The sequence below is a fragment of the Oncorhynchus nerka genome, linkage group LG20 (assembly GCF_034236695.1).
Source record: "Oncorhynchus nerka isolate Pitt River linkage group LG20, Oner_Uvic_2.0, whole genome shotgun sequence".
NCBI lineage: Eukaryota > Metazoa > Chordata > Actinopteri > Salmoniformes > Salmonidae > Oncorhynchus > Oncorhynchus nerka.
Window position 1 is genome coordinate 87,617,664 of NC_088415.1, and position 20,557 is coordinate 87,638,220.

The window sequence follows — 20,557 nt, forward strand, 5'->3', positions numbered from 1 at the left end:
CTGCTTTAAAAACGCACAAGACTGTAGGCTATATATTTTAATAATGGTTGAAAGTTTGTTATATATTTAAGCATTACTGCCCGAGGGGGTGTGGCATATGGCCAATATACCACGGCGAAGGGCTGTTCTTGGATATAAAACTTCAAGGTGCCTTATTGCTATTATAAACTGGTTCCCAACATAAATAGAACAGTAAACAAGTATCTGTGCATCATACCCATGGTATAATTACATTTACATTTAAGTCATTTAGCAGACGCTCTTATCCAGAGCGACTTACAAATTGGTGCTTTCACCTTATAATGTCTCATATATAATTATACACACACAGGTGAATGAAATGCTGTTTCAGCCAATCAGCATCCAGGACCCAAGCTACCCGGTTTATAATATGTATTATAACACATTATCTACGTTTTCACAGGATAATGTATAAATGTTACTACAAGCTGCCATGCTATATGTCCCTAACCCTAATTCTAACGTAATCATAAAGACAGAGACAATCTGTCATACTGTATACCTTTTGTAATCACATGTATAGACCTGCGTTGTCATGAGACATGTCTGTCCTTATGGCTTGAATTAAACCCAGGTGTTGCCGGCAAAAAAAAAAAAAAAAAAGACCCAGATGTTTTGCATTGCAGATCAAAAGACACAGCAGGTCTTTCACGTTGAATATAAACAGTTAAAATGGCATTCGAAAGGGGTTAACAGTTTTCCAGTTATAACCTCTCCTCTCTCAGAATGTTTCCAATGCCTTGGCTAAAGATCAATACGTACAATACTCATCATATGAAATTCAATTCAACAGAGCAGGGCACACAATGTGTGAAAGCGTCACCCTATTCAGAGCACGGTATAGTTTTATGTGTAGTTTTCATATGGCTGCAGACTAGGAGTGATTCAATAACTCATGGTCCTAGTGAAGCCAATGAGCTCGTCTGTGCATGTCATGAGATGTGATCTGTTGCTATATAAAGAAGGACCAAAAACCTGCAGACTCACCCACGTGAAACAAAATACTACAGTTTACTATAGAATACTACAGCACTTATAGAATTCTGCAGTAAACTGTAGAATATACTACACATTGTAGTGTACCTCGACCATATGTAGTACTTACAATAGGATATTGCTGAATACTATAGTAAATACTACAGTATACTACAGACCACAAAAGCACTATAATTTACACTACAGCGTGGGACTCCAACCCTGTTCCTGGAGAGCTGCCCTCCTGTAAGTTTTCACTCCAGCCCTGTTCCTGGAGAGCTGCCCTCCTGTAAGTTTTCACTCCAGCCCTGTTCCTGGAGAGCTACCCTCCTGTAAGTTTTCACTCCAGTTCCAGTTGTAATTAACCTGATTCTTATCAACTAGCTAATTATTAGAATCAGGTGTGCTAGATTAGGGTTGGAGTGAAAACCCACAGGACTGTAAACTCCAGGAAAAGGATTGGAGATCCCTATACTGCATTATATATTTTGCATATACCCTGCCCATTCCCCTCCCTTATCCCAATGTTTGCCACCCGTACAGTAAGTGCCAAAACTACATGCCAAGTATCGACAATATATTGTGTTCCCTAGAGGTGAAAGAAAAGAGCATAAGTTCTGAACAGTCCATTCAGACCTCAGTCCTACCTACAGGTTATTGAAAATATATATTTTTTAAAATGTATTTTGTTCAGTAGGTTTCCTCAAAGGCTGTCAAAGACTTAGTAAATACTACAATCATGTCTGCAAAAACACTACAGTATACTACAGGCCGCAAAAACACTACAGTAATTACAATAGTATAATAGTTCTTACTACAGTATTTATACTATAGTAAACTGTAAATACAGTCTTGTCCACAAAACTACACTAAGCATTACCATATTCACTGTAGTGTTTTTACGGACTTTAGTGAATACTACACTATTTAACTATACAATACTATAGTATTTTTTTTCCCACATGGGCAGCAGCTTTTCAGGAACAGAGGTGCCTAATTTCTATTTTAAAAGGCTTCTAAATGGCACAGGTATTAGTAAAGGGCATGAAGGTACTATTTTAACCTAGTTTATTTTTCCGTTGCAAAACGTTTCACTACAGTGTTCCCTACTGAACAGGACTCAGTTTACTTTACATTGATATACGTCAGGCTCATTATATTGAGATCAACAATGTTGATGCTAATGGTAAGTAACTATGATAATATACCAACAAACAAAAACATCCCCTTACCATTTATTTAGCTACACCTTTAAAATCTCAAGTACAGTAGTTGAAAAAAGCAACTCCTCTCCTTACCTCTTATGTATACTTGTATTCCTATATGGGGGGGGGTCAATCGTATTGGATCGGGATTATGTTTGTCACAGACTATTCCACATGGTCAAAAAGGGACAGAATTCAAAGAGCATGTCATCATGGGAGAAATGAAAACCACTCCACTTACGACTGGTGAGTTATAGCTATAATAAAAAAAATAAAAAAAGGCCAAAGTCCTTAACCTAGTGCTGGCCCCTGTCTGGGGACCAAGCCAGCCTCTCACGTTAGGGCTTTAACCACAGGTTAACGCAAGTGTCCAGTGTTTCCAGATTTCTATGGAAATATGACCTAGAATTAATCACAATACGTGTACAATTGTTTTCCTTCCCCCAAAAATTGCAATTAAATATTTTCTGTGTTGGAAAGGGTGTGGGCGTACCCCCAACCACAGAAAGGGTGTGGGCGTACCCCCAACAACAGAAAGGGTGTGGGCGTACCCCCAACAACAGAAAGGGTGTGGGCGTACCCCCAACAACAGAAAGGGTGTGGGCGTACCCCCAACAACAGAAAGGGTGTGGGCGTACCCCCAACAACAGAAAGGGTGTGGGCGTACCCCCAACAACAGAAAGGGTGTGGGCGTACCCCCAACAACAGAAAGGGTGTGGGCGTACCCAACAACAGAATGGGTGTGGGCGTACCCAACAACAGAATGGGTGTGGGCGTACCCCCAACAGAATGGGTGTGGGCGTACCCCCAACAGAAAGGGTGTGGGCGTACCCCAACAGAAAGGGTGTGGGCGTACCCCAACAGAAAGGGTGTGGGCGTACCCAACAACAGAATGGGTGTGGGCGTATCCCCAACAGAAAGGGTGTGGGCGTATCCCCAACAGAAAGGGTGTGGGCGTATCCCCAACAGAAAGGGTGTGGGCGTACCCCAACAGAAAGGGTGTGGGCGTATCCCCAACAGAAAGGGTGTGGGCGTACCCAACAACAGAAAGGGTGTGGGCGTACCCCCAACAGAATGGGTGTGGGCGTACCCCCAACAGAAAGGGTGTGGGCGTACCCCAACAGAAAGGGTGTGGGCGTACCCCAACAGAAAGGGTGTGGGCGTACCCCAACAGAAAGGGTGTGGGCGTACCCCAACAGAAAGGGTGTGGGCGTATCCCCAACAGAAAGGGTGTGGGCGTACCCCCAACAGAAAGGGTGTGGGCGTACCCCCAACAGAAAGGGTGTGGGCGTACCCCCAACAGAAAGGGTGTGGGCGTACCCCCAACAGAAAGGGTGTGGGCGTACCCCCAACAGAAAGGGTGTGGGCGTACCCCCAACAGAAAGGTGTGTCATAAAAAATAAAAACGCTAGTAGACCAGCTCATCCTCTCTGAGGAAATGTAACTTTAATTTTTAAAATGTTTTTAACAGTCTGTTTGAGATCCAAGTTTGAGGTTGGGTTTTTGAAGTGTGTCCCCCCCCCAATTGATGCTTTGGCCACAAAGTATAAGTATAGGATGACTCAACATTATTTGGGTATGTGTTACCATAATATTTACTTTTAAAAAGTTACATTTTCACTACGCAGTTCCTTTCAACAGCTAACAGCAATATTTGGGTCAATTAACAACTAAGGACATTGAAACGCAAGGCTAAACTTCACTTTCTGGTCTCGCAGCAATCACGTAGTTATTGAAAGTGCACGTGTGCTGATACTATGAGTGAATTATAGTGCATCGTTTTGCTCTTCTGTAAGATCTGCGGTGATACTCGCGGCAATGTCATATCGCGGAGTCAGTTTAAAATGCCACTTTGCTTAGTTGAAGTTTTTAAAAAAGACAGTGAATAATGAAGATGGTTCACTCAGGGGGGTGGGGGTCAGTTCCGGTCTGCTTTGGTTCTCCCATAGACACCAATGCAATAGCAGCTGGGGTTGGTCTGCTAAGTTCATTGACTAATGTAGCCAGAAAAAAAAAATGAAGACGTAGAGTGTCTCGCTTCCTCTTCAGTCTCTGGTTTACTGTTAAATTACACTTACCTAAGATGGTGTTGAAACACCCAGAACGTTAAGTGCACTAGATCATTATTTAGCTAGGTCCAGCATGTCCCAGTTAGCACGGGTGCTGCATGCAATGCTAGTGGAAATGGTTAGCACAGCTAGCTGTGTTCTCAAAACCACAAAAAATGTCCTTCAGACCATTACAATAATATACACAGCCACACCATGTTTTCAGACTGTGTGTGGAACTTGACTATCACACGTTTTTTTTGGCATGCGGGTAGAGTGAGAAGCCAATCAGGAAATGCTTCACAATTTAAATATTGTCAACTTTTACAGATAATAGCAAGTACAGTATATTACAGATATACAATGTCAGCTCCTTTGAGGGACTTGCTTTTTGAATGCTTTTGAGACCGCAACTTCCACTACTAGTCAGGAGATGCTGGACAAAAAAAAAACACCTGCCTGCATGGAGGGGTGACACCACCCGCCTAAGGTGGGAGACTTCACTTAAAAGAAAACTCCCCCTTTAACAGTAGGTGGGTTGTCCATTGACATCAATGCATGCGTCAATGTTATGCTCATATCTCTAATTAGGATTCGGTCCTTGGGGAGTATCGCAGACGGGCCGGGGAGAAAGTGTGGTATCCACATGTTTCACAGACAGAAGACCAACTGCAACTAGGAGAATGTCTGCTTTTGAGAACTCTTTTGAGATTGACACAATCACCCATCGGGTCACCTTAACAGTGTCCCACTGACAAACAGTCCCAGAGGGTGAGAGAGAGGGAGGGGGAGATAGACACAGAAACTAAGGGAAAAATAGGAGGGGTAGACAGAGCGAAGAGTAGAGACAGGAGAGAAAGAGCTACAGTTACCGCCTGTGGAAGGATACAGTAGCCCTCTAGGTGATGATGCGCCATCTGGAAGGAGTTGGGGCTTGTTTGGGAGGCATCTCAGGCAAGCTTTTTCCTCAGTTTCCCTGTTAACTCTGTATATTCCTCAAGATAAAGGCTTACCCATATGATTTTCCTGAATGGCCATAGAAAAACATGTATTTGTGTTGTCCTGTAGGCGTACAAAGGAAGTGGAAAAATCAATTACGAAGTGTACCTTCCGAAATCCTACCTCTTCAACGAGACAATGTGACGTGGTTCTCACTTAGCCATCTTAAGATGAAAGCACTAAGTCACTCTGGAAAAGAGCATCTGCTAAATTGTACCTAAGTGTTAAATGTTTAAGACATTGAGAGTATCCAACAATGTACTCAACATTAAAACCGTATCCAAAATGTACTACACTAAACATGCCTTCCTTTCCAGTACAGCCACCTATGGCTTTCAGTATTTATTACTCTTCCTGGGGTCCCAGGTCAGAGACAGTCAAAGAAAGCATATCTTTCAGATAAGGACTTACTATATTGGGGGGGGGGGGGGACTGAGTGTGCTATATCTTGTCAAATGTAACAGTACCTTGCGTTCTCCCCTAATAGTATAGTTGGCACAACAACATTGGACCTGCAGTTTGGTTATTGGGTAACAGTAGATCTAGTGCCATCTAGAGGTTAAAACTGGGCATAGATACCAAGGCAATAAACGCTCTGCATATGAACACTCATTCGCACGCTTTTTGGCAAGGCCCGCAGGAAACAAGTTTTACAGTTTAAAGTAATTGATTAGTCCATTATGTGACCCCCAAAAATAAAACCAGTAGTACTGAACACATATCCATCTCATTAAATGCAATTTCACTTAGAGGTTGACAAAAGAAAATAAGTGAAAAACACCGCAACATGCATTGTTCGGTTTAATATAGCTATGCTTTATATTTTACAGTAACCACAAATCTTTGGCTATGTTCAGGATAACATTAATCCAAAATGCAAGTCGTTGACATTGACCTGGTTGCCATCAATACCGTTCTGACACCTGTATAGCTGACACAACAGAAGCCCACTCACAAGATAGTTAGAGGTATTTTTGATATACCATTTTAGGAGGCCATGTAATATCACCATACAGTAGTTGCCTTTAATACTACATGATCATGATTGTACTTGAAGCCTTACGATTAATTTGCACATTTCCTTTAAATGACATACTACAATCAATGCTATGGTGCATTCCCTCCTTAATATATTATTTTTAGAGCTCTCATTGCTCTCTAAAAGCATTAACATCCACTTATTTATATCAACTAATTCAATTGGTTACTACTGTTTTCCCATTGAGTTTTATTAGAAAGAAAAAAATAATTGTCAGTGTAAATATTTCAAAAGAGAGAAGGCTTTGATCTAAAAAGGTAATCTATAAACACCGGGCAACTTCTTTCCTACAGGTTAAAAATCCTAATGATGGATTCAAAATGGAGCCATGTCATGATCCTGTATGTACCGGAAAGCATCTCTTAAGGCTTCGTCAAGGCAACTATGTGGTAGACACAGTAAACGTGGTATGAACTAATGATACAGCCAACATCAACTATCAGCCACAAACAAGAAAGGAATAAGAACAGGGGGATGTTGAGTAGTATTTTTCCTCAACTGATACAGGAGCAGTAAAGGACAAGTTTACTAATTTGTTTTTGTTTTTAAAGCAAATTGCCTCTTTTTCCCCCAAGGGGTGTTGCAGCGCCCTCAGCACCTTTACTTCCCACAGCTTTGACAAAAAGAGGGAAAAAAAAGAATGACAAATAGGCCAAATGTAACCAACTGTGGAATGTATGAAAATCAACATAGTATATCAATATAATGTTATTCGGTTTTAAGAACAGTATTTATAATTCAGGTCTATGACGATTACGCCATTATCCAGTATACGGCCTAGGCTACTTGGCAGTCTTCTGTTCATAACTCAATGTAGAAGTTAGTGACATCTTTTGTCTGTGTTAGTAACACATGATGGTGTGGTTGGTTTTTGGTTCATGCTGCAGTCAGAGCCGGAGAGAAGGAAGAGGATGAGAGAGGTAGAAGTATAAGACAGGTGTTTTAGGAGTGTAACTGTCAAAGAAGGATAAAGAATAAGAGGAACAGAAAGAAACAAACAGGGGTCTTAGTGCAGGATCTCCAGTAGGAGACGTTTGAAGTCTCCTCCACACTCAGAGCTCAGAGCTTCTTTCAGAGGAACATCATACTTCTCCAGGTACATCTCCTTAATGGTCTCCAGGTCAAACTGTTGGAAACAAACATTTACATGATCTTCTGGTTCTATAATTATCCTCGTATGACATTGATATGTTCTTATTTAGAGGGCAAGTAGTAGTAGTATTTGTGGGTTGCACCTCTGTCCGCACATTGTTATGAACATACGACTCATACTGGTGCCCAGTCATTCTGAACGAAAGACGAAAAGACTTGTCAAAATTACACGACAGCGGCCTGCAAATTCAATGATATTGCTCAAGAAATAATGAAATGTCCTCAAATTTACTTTAGAGAGAGCTGGCCATTAGCTAGCAAAGTTTGTAAAAGTAAAACTATTGCTAACGTTAGCTAGCTAAAATTCAGTGCCGTCCCCTCAATCTTAGCTAGCTAAAGTCATACTGCATCTAAAGCCAATCTGGCGACATCACAATGATAAAGATTTTCCCCTTTGAAAATGTCATCGTGTTTCCAAGCCACAGTAATGCACTTTAGACTACATCTTTTTCAGTTGGGCATCAGTCCTAAAACATTAAAAACAATATTGTGAAGAAACTTGCAACCCATGAAGAGAGCTAATAAAGTTGAATACGTTTCAAATGATTTGACAAAACAAATGGTACACAGAATAACTCCCGTTGCGCAAGAAATAATTATAAAACGGTGACAGTTTCCTTATTATGGTAAACAAAATAATTGTTGCTTTAGCAGAGTGATTCCTGAGCAAGGTCGCGTCATATGCTCAAGCAACAATTGTGGCACCACCCTCCATCATACGCCCTACACAATACTGTTAGGAAACGAGGGGGGGGGGCATAGTCTAACAGGACAAACGCTTTAGAAACACAGTGGTGGTACTAAACCCCTTAAAGAGTAATATTCTGTGTCTCATGCCTTGATGTCATACCTCTGAGCGACCAACAATGATGCGGATGAGCGTGTCTTCGTCAGTGCCCGCCCCTTTCATTGCGGCGTTCAGGCGACGGGCAAAATAGAGCTGAGGGTTTTTGGCACAACGCACTGTAGAGAAAGAGATGTGCATGCAGACACACATATGAATACTTCCCTGTGTGCCTCACAGAGCACTGAGTTGGAGGGGCACTTAAGTCTAACTCCAGCATTGGGTTCAATGTCATGGCAACTCAGTCAAAAAAAAAAAAGAAAAAAGCCACGGTTCTGTTTACATTTGATGAATGAAAGTTTATTTCCTAATTTGAAGTAATTTGCTTTATGTCACATTTACAACTAGTGGCAGTGAATGGTTTCACCCTCAGTCACCTATATGGAACAAAAATATAAAAACATAACATGAAACAATTTCACTGAGTTAGTTCATAAGAAAATCTGTCAATTTAAATAAATGTATTAGGCCCTAATCTATAGATTTCACATAACTGGAAGAGGCACAGTGTGTGGGTATAGGCCCACCCACAGGGGAGCAAGGCCCAGCCAATCAGAATTAGTTTTCCCCACAAAAGGGCTTTATTATCGACAGATATACTACTCAGTTTCATCAGCTGTCCAGGTGGCTGGTCCCAGGTGAAGCCGGATGTGGAGGTCCTGGGCTGGAGTGGTTACACATTTAGGTCGTTTTATCAGACACTCTTAGCCAGAGCGACTTACATGAACAATTAGGGTTAAGTACCTTGTTCAAGGGCACGCCGACAGATTTTTCACCTAGTCAGGTCAGAGACTGAAACCAACAACCTTTTCATTACTGACCCAACGCTCTTAAACCACTAGGCTACCTGTCGCCCCTACACATGGTCTGAAGTTGAGGCCGGTTGGACGTACTGCCAAATTCTCTAAAATGATGTTCGAGGGATGGATTATCTTGGCAAAGGAGAAATGCTCACCAACAGGGATGTAAACAAATGGAGAACTATTTGTGTGTTATGGAACATTTCTGGGATCTTTTATTTCAGCGCACAAAACCAACCCTTTACAACTCAACAGTTTCTACCCCCAAGCCATAAGACTCCTGAACAGGTAATCAAATGGCTACCCGGACTATTTGCATTTTGTGCCCCCCCCCACCCCTCCTTTTACACTGCTGTTACTCTGTTTATCATATATGCATAGTCACTAACTATATGTACATACTACCTCAATTGGGCCGACCAACCAGTGCTCCCGCACAGTGGCAGACCAGGCTATCTGCATTGTGTCCCTCCACCCACCCTCTTTTACGCTACTCTCAGTTTATCATATATGCATAGTCCCTTTAACCATTTGTACATACTACTTCAGCCTGACTAACCGGTGTCTGTATGTAGCCTTGCTACTTTATATAGCCTGTCTTTTTACTGTTTTACCTACCGGTTGTTCACCTAATACCTTTTTTGCACTATTGGTCTGCAAGTAAGCATTTCACTGTAAGGTCTACACCTGTTGTATTCAGCCCATGTGACAAATAAATGTATTTGTGTTTATATTTTTGTTCAGTGTATCTAACTTACAGGTAGTTAGCAACCATGTAAAACATGGCCTTTAGAAATGACATACCCAGGGTGATGTAACACTCCTTTAAGGTCCCAGTGGCTTCGTTGTCAATGGCATCCAGGATCTCTGTCCCAGAGAGCTGAAGAGAACAAACAGGACAGTGAACACAGAATCAAGATGGTGATCCATTTGTCCATGTTCATACAGAGTACAAAACATAACTGACTACTGCCAGGCAATTTCCCCAAGTACTTAGAAGTGCTTCCATTTAAATGGCAAATAGTTTTATTTCCTTCTTATTTTTAAAAAGTGGGGCAGTCCCACTCCTCACGCATCTGTTTATTGGATAGGACAGATCGAGGAAAGAGCAGTGGGACAGATCTGCAGCAGTATGTGGGATGAGGCAGCGGCTTATGCCACTGGACCAACCTAGTAATAACGGTTATTTTCTTACACTGTTGACTATTGTCAATTCAGAGCGTTGACAGAGTTAATGACCCCCCCAGTGGCAGGTGTGCTGTACATACTGTAAATAGCAGGTGTACTGTACATACCTGCTCATAGATCTTGAAGGTGGCCTGAAGCTGCACGTAGTTCCTGTGTGTCAAAATGTAACTGAAGGTGGACTCGTCCGTTCCAAAACGACCCTCTCCTGCCTGACATCCACAAACAAAGACCAGAAGTCACTTCATCAAGACACCAGCAGAAAGCACAGGGATACACAGTCAAAGTCAGTGCTTAGGGAAAAAAAAATGAATTCTGGCTCGAGATCCATACACACAACTTGGATTTTTGCATAAATTAGACATTGATGTCAATGGCAGATTTACACGAAAGAAATTGTTTAGTCACGTTCCACAACCGCTATTTGTTGAAGTCTTACCTTTATACCGATTCCTAGAGCATCATGGGGGGTTGATAGACATAAAACAAGAGCCTGGTACCGTACGTAGTGAGCTCACCTCAAACATAGCGGTCGCATCCTGCTCGGCCAGTCCCTCGTCCACCTCGAAGCCTTCATCTCGGTTAGCCTATCAGGGTAGAGAGAAGAGGGTGTGGGGGTAAAGAGATGCAAAGGGAGAGCGAGGGGGACAAAGAAAGGATGGCGACAGACCGAGTAAGAGTGAAAGAGCAGGTCTGGGAGGAATCAACCTATCAAGCGAAGCTATGATGTAATGCCACTTTGTTGACTCACAAGGAAGGTTTTCCCAAACCAAAATGTATTTTCCTGTTTCCCATTTAATTCTTTTAACTTTCATACCTAGCAGTCATTCTTATCCAAATTAATTTACATGGTCATTGTGATAGGATTGAGGGGATATGAGTCATGTACCTTTTAGTGCAGGGGAAGTGGGAAGGGGGCGGGGAAAGAGTGGGCACAAGGCCCACAGACTGGCCTCCCAATGGGAAACACCTCCAGTTGATGTCGTGTCGCCTTGTCACGTGATCAATTGGTGCAAAATGTGTATATTTAGCACATGTACTTTAAGCATAGAATATCACCCTGTCTACCTGCAGAAGAGATATCAGGAGGTTCTTGACATCTCCACTGGTGTCATCCTCAATGTCAGCCACAAGGTCACGTTCGTTCACTGGAGGGTAAACAAATGGGTCTCACTGTAGAGGTCATTCCAGATGTACAGTACCAGTCAAAAGTTTTGAATGAGTAGGTGTCCAGGGCCTTTTTACATATTTACATTGTAGAATAGTGAAGATATCAAAACTATGAAGTAACACATAAGGAATCATGTGGTAATCAACAAAGTGTTCATTTTTTATTTGAGATTCTTCAAAGTAGCCAACCTTTGCCTTAGCTTGGCACACTTGGCATTCTCTCAACCAGCTTCATGAGGTAGTCACCTGGAATGCTTTTCAGTTAACAGGTATGCCTTGTTTAAAAGTCCATTTGTGGAATTTCTTTCCTTCTTAATGCATTTGAGCCAATCCGTTGTGTTGTGACAGTAGGGATAGCATGCAGAATATAGTCTTTTAAGAAATAGGGCTAAGTCCATATTATGTCAAGAACAGCTAAAATAAGCAAATAGAAATGACAGTCCATCATTACTTTAAGACATGAAGGTCAGTCAATAGTGAATTTTTAAAAACTTTCTTCGAGTGCAGTCGCAAAAACCATAATCCGCTAAGAAACTGGCTCTCATGAGGGCTGCCACAGGACAGAAAGACTGTTACCACTGCTGCAGAGGATAAGTTCATTAGAGTTACCAGCCTCAGAAATTGCAGGCCAATAAAATGCTTCTGAGTTGAAGTTGAAGTAACAGACACATCAACTGTTCAGAGGAGACTGTGTGAATCAGGCCTTCATGGTCAAATTGCTGCAAAGAAACCACTACTAAAGGACACCAATAAGATAATTGCTTGGGCCAAGAAACACACAATTGACAATAGACCGGTAGAAAGCTGTCCTTTGGTCTGATGAGTCCAAATTTGAGATTTTCCCACCGTGTCTTTGAGAGACGCAGAGTAGGTGAAAGGATGATCTCCGCATGTGTGGTTCCCACTGTGAAGCATGGAGGAGGTGGTGTGATGGTGCTTTGCTGGTGACATGGTCTGATTTATTTAGAATTCAAGGCACACTTAACCAGCATGGCAACCACAGCAATATGCCAGCCCATCTGGTGTGTGCTTAGTGGGACTATCATTTGTAAAAGGACAATGACCCAACACACCTCCAGGCTGTGTAAGGGCTATTTGACCAAGGAGAGTGATGAGTGCTGCATCAGATGACCTGGCCTCCGCAGTCAGACATCAACCCAATTGAGATGGTTGGGGATGAGAGGACAGCAGAGTGAAGGAAAAGCAGCCAACAAGTGCTCAGCATATGTGGGAACTCCTTCAAGACTGTTGGAAAATCATTCCAGGTGAAGCTCGTTGAGAGAATGCCAATAATGTGCAAAACTGTCATTAAGGCAAAGGGTGGCTACTTTGAAGAATCTAAAATATATTAGGATTTGTTTAACACTTTTTTGGTTACTACATGATTCCATAGTTTACATCTTCACTATTACTCTACAATGTAGAAAAAGTAAAAATAAAGAAAAACACCATTTCAGATGTGTTAGGAAAACAAAGTAGCAACAAATGAAGACAAAAGTTCACAAAACCAAATAATGGGATGTCAAAACGCAATACTATGAAAGGACAGCAATTTGAGAAGAATGAATTCAATATCACAACAGCATGGAATGTATCAATAATTCCCTTGACAGACATTGGGCCAGCATATTTTTTTAAGGGGGTAAACAGTGTCACGTTTCATCGACAGTTGGAGATTTCCCAAAAGCTCCAACATTACTCTAAAATGAATTTATGATGTCATGTCTAAATCTCCACCAGCGAACGAGGGGAAAACGTGACCGATTCCACTGTGATTCATCCTAGTGACTCACATAACAAATACAAGAATACTGGTTGCGTGTGGGTTGACTGACCATATTCTGGACCATAAAATATATTATGAAGTCCTGGATAAAAATACTTACCCTGGGCATACGCCTCCTGGCAAGTCAGGATCTCCTGTTGGGAGAGAGTCAGGGAATAAGAGTCATTCTGCTTTAGCATTTCTGTTTTCATTCACTAAATAATAATATTTTTTACATTTTTTATTTAACTAGTCAAGTCCATTAAGAATTTTTATTTTCAATGATAGCCTAGGAACAGTGGGTTAACTGCCTGTTCAGGGGCAGCTTGGGGGTTTGCAACCTTCTAGTTACTAGTCCAACGCTCTAACCACTAGGCTACCCTACCTCCCCTGCTCTTTGTCAAAAAAACAAGTTGGACAGGTAACGATCTGTTGAACAGTATTGTGACAGGTGAAATGGACCTGCTGAACAGCGTTGTTTGTCATTATCGTGCAATTACATTCCTGCAGGGTGCAGATTTGACAGTCCAAAGCAACGCTAGTTGGGCCAATAAACACATACCCGAAAAGCCTTTAGTCAAGAATAATTCGTCTTCTGCACATCCCACCATTCCAGTGCTTAATTGCTATATTGTAATTACTTTGCCACCATGGCCTATTTATTGCCTTACCTCTTATCCTACCTCATTTTCACATGCAGTGTATACTGTATTATTGATTGTATGTTTGTTTATTCCATGTGTATTCTGTGTTGTGTGTGTCGAACTGCTATGCTTTATCTTGGCCAGGTCGCAGTTGCAGATGAGAACTAGTTCCCAACTAGGCTACCTGGTTAAATAATGGTAAAATAAAATAAAAAAGGAGACTCATTGGCTTAATGGTCCAGTAACAACATACCTGATTGGTGCTGGTGCACAGGATCTCCACCAGAACAGCCTCATCGGTGCCCGCCCCTTTCATGGCCTTCCTCAGCTCCTTGGCAGAATAGATGTGGGGCGGATCTAGCATGGCCACAATGGCCATCTCAAAACTACCAGTCAGCTCCTTCTTCAACACCTCCTCCAACTCCTTAGTATGGACAATACATAGAACAGATGGTTCTCAAAAGTCTTTCCTTGTGGTAACACACCTGCTGCTGTCACATGTCTGCCTTCCCACCAAAGACCAAGGGTTCAATCCCTGTATCCTCCTGTCTAGATAAAGTATACATTTATAAAAAGGACAGTGGAATTCCACTCTCGTTTAAACAAGAAAGTTCTGACCTCGATTCCTATATAAAAAAAATCCTATTTCAAGGAGGCAAGCAAAGCAGAATATAGAAATCTAGGAGGGGAAATTCTGTACAATGGCATCAACATCCATTTTTTTATACACATGTTAGTATTTCCATCACTCATTCCCCATGCTAACTCATCATTCAGGACATCCATCTTGTGATCCAAAAAGTATTTCTCCCCAACAACTCAAATGAAACAAACAGTTGGACTCTGCATTTCACATAAAAACGGTCTTAATGTGTTGATCTCCCGAGTCTACGGATGAGAAACGACTCACGTCGTCATACTTCTCGAAGTACGCGTGCTTGATTTCCAAGCGCTGTGCTGATGAACGATTGGCCAGGATCTCAATGATGGCCTCCTCATCCGTCCCTGTGGAGAGGAATCAGAAAGACAATTAAAATCATATAAGGTTACAAACAGTTGATCCGTGAATGCTCAAAACTATCCATTGATGGAGTGTCAATAAATAAAATGTATATTGTTCATTATCATTGTATAATCCGTTGATCATTACAACCCTGCATAACTGACTCATATTGGTGGATACATAGTGATCAGGTCACTTTATTTCTAATCAGATGGATGATGTCATGAATCTATCTGATGTGCAAGAAAAAAAACACATCCATGACCCTATGCAAGGGACTACAGACACTAATGACAAGTTCCTGTACTGATCCTCAGTACTGCTAGTCTACATTCTGGCCCTTCTAATCAGGAACGGATTCAGACCTAGACGTAGCTCTGACCAATCACTGACATGGATTAATCAATTCATTAGGGAGACAAGAAAAACGATCCTTACTATCAACCTCAAGGCTCGGATTTGAGAATCCTATAGCCTTCGGCCTAAATTAATGCTTGAATGGAATACACTTACCCAAACCTTTGCAGGATTTGCGAATGGCCTTGATATCAGCCACAACATCAAAATCCTCATAGGGGGTAATAGTTGGCTATGGGAAAACATTCAGAATCAGGACACCCAAATGACACTAATATAACATACAGAAATATGCTCTCCCATGATATCATATCTGTCTCAAATAATCATAGGTCTATGGCACATACTTCATCCTAAAAATGAAACAGTCTTTTCGGTATAGATCATGCGAGAAAGACTTCTCCTTCATGGTTGAGTACAGTAGACTAGATTCCCCTCCGTCCCTAGTCTAGCAAAAGGGTGCAGTCTCTGTGCGCTGAGTCATGGGGCAATTGCATATTGCTACAAAGCTACTTAGGCGGCAGCCTCCCTCCTCCTCGCTCAGCCTCCCCAAAGACAATGCAACCGTATTGATCATTGAGTGGGGAGCATTTCTGAGAAATTCCAGAGAGAAGCAGCCTACTCAAGCTGCCACGCTCCTAACACGCATTTGATATACAGTCGGGTTGACATATGAATGGTCCTGCTGCATAGCTTACGTTTATAACAGGCTATGATAAACAGCAGGCAATTTAATGGATACATACATTTTCTAAAAACGGACATTTTAAAAGCTTTAAAATGATTTGATAAACAATAGCAGTGTGATGGGCCATTTAGCTTAATTGTTCTTACATTGTAACATAATATAAATAACTATATCTTTGACATGTAGATTGAGTCAGTCGAGTGGTACCTAGACGCATTTAAAATGAGCGTTTATTTTCGTTTACTTTCCGGCTACAGTAGCATCAAATAGGCTACTAGGCATAGAAAGTCAACAAAAGCTGATAACGCACTTAAAAAGAAAATTGTCCAAAACTTGACACTCACTTGGACGTTGCCCATGTTGCAGATCTTGTTTTCAACCCAGCGAAGATGATGTACAGTGTCGGGTCAGTCAACGCCCTCCTCGCTAGTCACCCTTTAAAGAAGTCGCTTCTGCACACGAAGGACCAGCCCTGCCAGTATAGCTGACGTCACCAGCCTGTATCAATTTGGTAGGCTAATTACGACACTGCTGAAAGCGTTTAGTGATCATCCTATCTAGCTACTCAATTTGAATCATTTCGGTTTGTGTACTATGATTTAGTGAATTAAAACCATTGATTTAAACTGTATAACATAAGAAGTATAGGCTACTACTTTTATATTGAATTGAAATCAACTAATGGTGTTAAGAATGAACAAAAATTCAGGCGATAGGACAAGACTTGAACGCTGTTCCCTACTAACTCAACTAGCACAGCTGCAACACATTGCTAATCAGCCTCCACACCTGTCCTCACTCTCCTTAATCACCACTGCCACCCTACTTAAACCTGGTCAAACTAACGTTCCCCCTCTGTGTTCTGTAATGCACGTCACTGTGTGTTACTAGCATGAGCAAGTTTTGCATGACCCCTTCTGTCTAAAATATCTTAGGTTCCTCCAAGGATTTAGGCTTCATCTGACCCAATTCTCATTCCCTTCCTGAATCCTTCTGACATCCATTACATTTCTTCATATTAATATTCTAAACCCATTTCAATCTATGGTCCTTAAACTTGTCAAATCAAAAAATAATCACAGCTGAATTGGATTTATTTTATATTTCTTAATGTGCTTTCAGGTTACTCCAGACAGACTAGAATCTATATAATCTATCTTCAGACTATGGCATTATTTGGAATGTTTCATGAGTTGAAATAAATAATCACAAATGTTCCATATGCACGAGAAAATTTCTCTCAGATGTTGTGCACACATTTGTTTATATCCCTGTTATTTCTCCTTTGCCAAGATAATCCATCCACTTTACAGGTGTGGCATATCAAGTTGATATCAACAAGCTGATTAAACAGCATGATCATTACACAGGTGCACCTTGTGCTTGGGGAAAATAAAAGGCCATTTTAAAAATGTGCAGTTTTGTCAAACAACACAATGCCGTAGATGTCTCAAGTTTTGAGGGAGCAATTGGCATGCTGACATTAGGAATGTCCACTAGAGCTGTTGCCCGATAATTAAATCTTCATTTCTCTATCATCAACGTAGTTTAAGATCATTTGTCAGTACGTCTCCAACCAGTCTCACAGCCACAGACCATGTGTAACCACACCAGCCCGGGACCTCCACATCCGGCTTCTTCACCTGCGGGATCATCTGAGGGGGGGAGGGGGTAGAAAAGTCCTTTTGTGGGGAAACACGAATTGTGCTTGGCTGGGACCTGGCTCCCCAGTGGGTTGGCCTATGCCCTCCCAGGCCCACACATTGCTGCACCCTTGCCCAGTCCATAGATTAGGGCCTAATTAATTGATTTAAATTGACTGATTTACTTGTTTTAATTGTAACAGTAAATATTTTGAAATTGTTGCATGTTGCATTTATATTATAACAAAGAATTAACATCTGTCAAGGTGAGACGAAACCTTAGCAGCAATCGTTATACGATACATGTATTTCTGTTCTGGAGATAAAATGTAAGATTTTTATTACAAAAAAAAGAAAGGGTTAGTGTATGAATATGACAGGAGTTTACAGTAGTTTTCAGGCAGTCAAATGTAGTATTTCATATTACAGTACACCTACTGTAATATAAATATGGTATCAAAGCAAGTACTGTATAATGACACACACTACAAAAACCCTAAAACGGACTGTATTTTCCTGTAAAAAAAAGTAAACACTACCGTAATCAGAATGAATCAATGAAATTCATTGATGAGAGGGATTTGTATTTCACAGTATTTTACTGTATTGACAAGGGATTGGTGCAAGCAGGTTGGTTTGCTAAGTAGAGTGTTTACAGCATATGAATGAATATTTGGAGGCACTTTTAAAGGCCTTTAACAAAGGCTTCCAAACTGGCAACGACCACAAGGCAAAACAGACCAAAAAGACATGGCAAAATGCTCAACCATTTAAGGTTCAAGACTGGCTGCCACTTCAATCTGTCCCCTATACATTTTCTAATGATGGGGGCACTGTAAACATATAAAAGATAAATTGGTACAGCATTCTCACTCACGGATGCAACAAATATAGCTTCTTACGAATCACGCTTCAAAATACCTTGCACCCACTAGTGATCAAAAGGCTCTCCAAAGATACGGTATGCTACTTGTATTAGATGTGGTTGAATTACAGCACCATTCAAAATACAGCAAGTCTTTCCCCGCCCACAACATTTTCCCACAATGCACCTTAATTTACAGCATGCTGGAGTAAAATGTTTCAAAGTATTTTACTGTTGATAATGCCCTAAATTACTCTATTAATAAAATTTAAAAAATCTGTTACGGTGTAGATTATGTAATAAAATGGACTAACTCCTAATAAACAAATAACCCTAACCACCATCATTTACACACAAGTAGAAAAGACAAAGCCTCTGGTGTTTATTGTCAGAACACAAAGTAACTACAGTCTCTCTCTGTAATCACCTTTGACCCTGCACTACAGCCCACAGTCTGTCTCTGTAATCAGCGTTGACCCTGCACTACAGTCCACAGTCTCTCTCTGTAATCAGCTGTGACCCTGCACTACAGCCCACAGTCTCTCTCTGTAATCAGCTTTGACCCTGCACTACAGCCCACAGTCTCTCTCTGTAATCACCTTTGACCCTGCACTACAGCCCACAGTCTCTCTCTGTAATCACCTTTGACCCTGCACTACAGCCCCCAGTCTCTCTCTGTAATCACCTTTGACCCTGCACTACAGCCCACAGTCTCTCTGTAATCACCTTTGACCCTGCACTACAGCCCCCAGTCTCTCTCTGTAATCAGCTTTGACCCTGCACTACAGCCCACAGTCTCTCTCTGTAATCACCTTTGACCCTGCACTACAGCCCCCAGTCTCTCTCTGTAATCACCTTTGACCCTGCACTACAGCCCACAGTCTCTCTCTGTATTCAGCTTTGAACTAGTACTGACCAGATGCATGTCATTCTCTGAAATATAGTATTTTTTATTATATTATAATATCAACACATATTCAATATATGTTCAGTATATTCAATAGTATATTCAATATTTAATAATTCAATGCGCTGGATTAAATGTCTAAAAATGTAAGGGTTTTTACAAGTTAGCCATCTGTTAGGCTCAAGTATAATTTATTATGTTGGGACTTCATTAGTTTGATATTAGACACCTAATAAAATTGTAATCTGTACAATAATTTATGGATTGTGAGAAAGTGCCATTATAAGACTTGTCATAAGCATGTATGAGCCCCTTAAAGGGGGCTCATTCAAACAAATTACAAATGAACACATTTGTTTCCTTATTGATAGCAGTCTATCGTCAAGGAGAGATTGCTATCCACCCAGTAGCCTTGTTTACTTTGTCACTGCCAAAAATATGAGAATTTTATAACCAAAAGTCAATGTTCCCCAAAGTACCATCCTTCAGATTCCATTTCCCAAATCATCTCAAACTAACTTCAAACAACAACACAATCACTTTCAGAGACTTTGAAATGACTTGGGATTGAAATACAGGCCCTGCATAAAATAGGTATACACTGAGTGTACAAAACCTTAAGAATACATTCCTAATTATTGATATGCACCCCCGTTTGTCCTCAGAACAGCCTCAACTCGTTGGGGTATGGACTACAAGGTGTCAAAAGTGTTCCACAGGGATGCTGGCCCATGTTGACTCCAATGCTTCCCACAGTTTTGTCAAGTTTGGCTGCATATCATTTGTGTGGCGGACCATTACTGATACACACAGGAAACCCAGCAGCATTGCGGTTCTTGACACAAACCGGTGCGCCTGGCACCTACTACCATACCCTGTTCAAAGGTACTTAAACCTTTGTCTTGCCCATTCACCCTCTGAATGGCACACATCCACAATCCATGTCACAATTGTCTCAAGGCTTAATTTTTTAAATGGTCTCCTCACCTTCATCTACACTGATTGAAGTGACATCAATAAGGTATCATAGCTTTTCATCAGGTGAAAAGAGCAGGTGTTCCTAATGTTTTGTACTCTCAGTGTACATTGGTTATTGTCAACAGTTTGGTTATGTATGCTCATCACCACCAGGGTGTAGTGTTGTTCTGTGTTATGAAACAGTAGGTTTTCTCTCCCAGAACAGGGTTTGGTCAGCACTGTTCGACACTACCTATCAAATAACAACAGAAAAAGACATTGAGTTTTAT

At 41.2% G+C, this 20,557-nt stretch overlaps 1 protein-coding gene across 2 annotated transcripts; it reads right to left on the reverse strand.

Moving 5' to 3' along the window:
• Positions 1–6,032: 6,032 nt before the first annotated feature.
• On the reverse strand, positions 6,033–16,352 carry anxa13l (annexin A13, like). Of its 2 annotated transcripts, XM_029643776.1 has the most exons (11): positions 16,240–16,352; positions 15,364–15,439; positions 14,758–14,852; positions 14,101–14,271; positions 13,325–13,358; positions 11,337–11,416; positions 10,787–10,855; positions 10,379–10,480; positions 9,888–9,963; positions 8,290–8,402; positions 6,033–7,413 (listed from the first exon to the last, which is right to left on the reverse strand). In XM_029643776.1, the coding sequence occupies exons 1-11, from the start codon at positions 16,252–16,254 to the stop codon at positions 7,294–7,296; spliced, it is 951 nt and encodes a 316-aa protein (XP_029499636.1). In that variant the 5' UTR covers positions 16,255–16,352; the 3' UTR covers positions 6,033–7,293. The 2 variants fall into 2 exon arrangements, with proteins under 2 accessions (XP_029499636.1, XP_029499637.1); XM_029643777.2 differs by lacking the exons at positions 6,033–7,413; positions 8,290–8,402 and adding an exon at positions 8,568–8,660.
• Positions 16,353–20,557: the final 4,205 nt, after the last annotated feature.

Excerpts from the sequence above, each read along its gene's own strand:
- anxa13l (XM_029643776.1), bottom strand. Across the intron at positions 14,853-15,363 it reads CAAATCCTGCAAAGGTTTGG|GGACGGATGAGGAGGCCATC; the intron begins GTAAGTGTATTC and ends TCCTCTCCACAG. Across the intron at positions 11,417-13,324 it reads CCAGGAGGCGTATGCCCAGG|TGAACGAACGTGACCTTGTG; the intron begins GTAAGTATTTTT and ends TTTACCCTCCAG.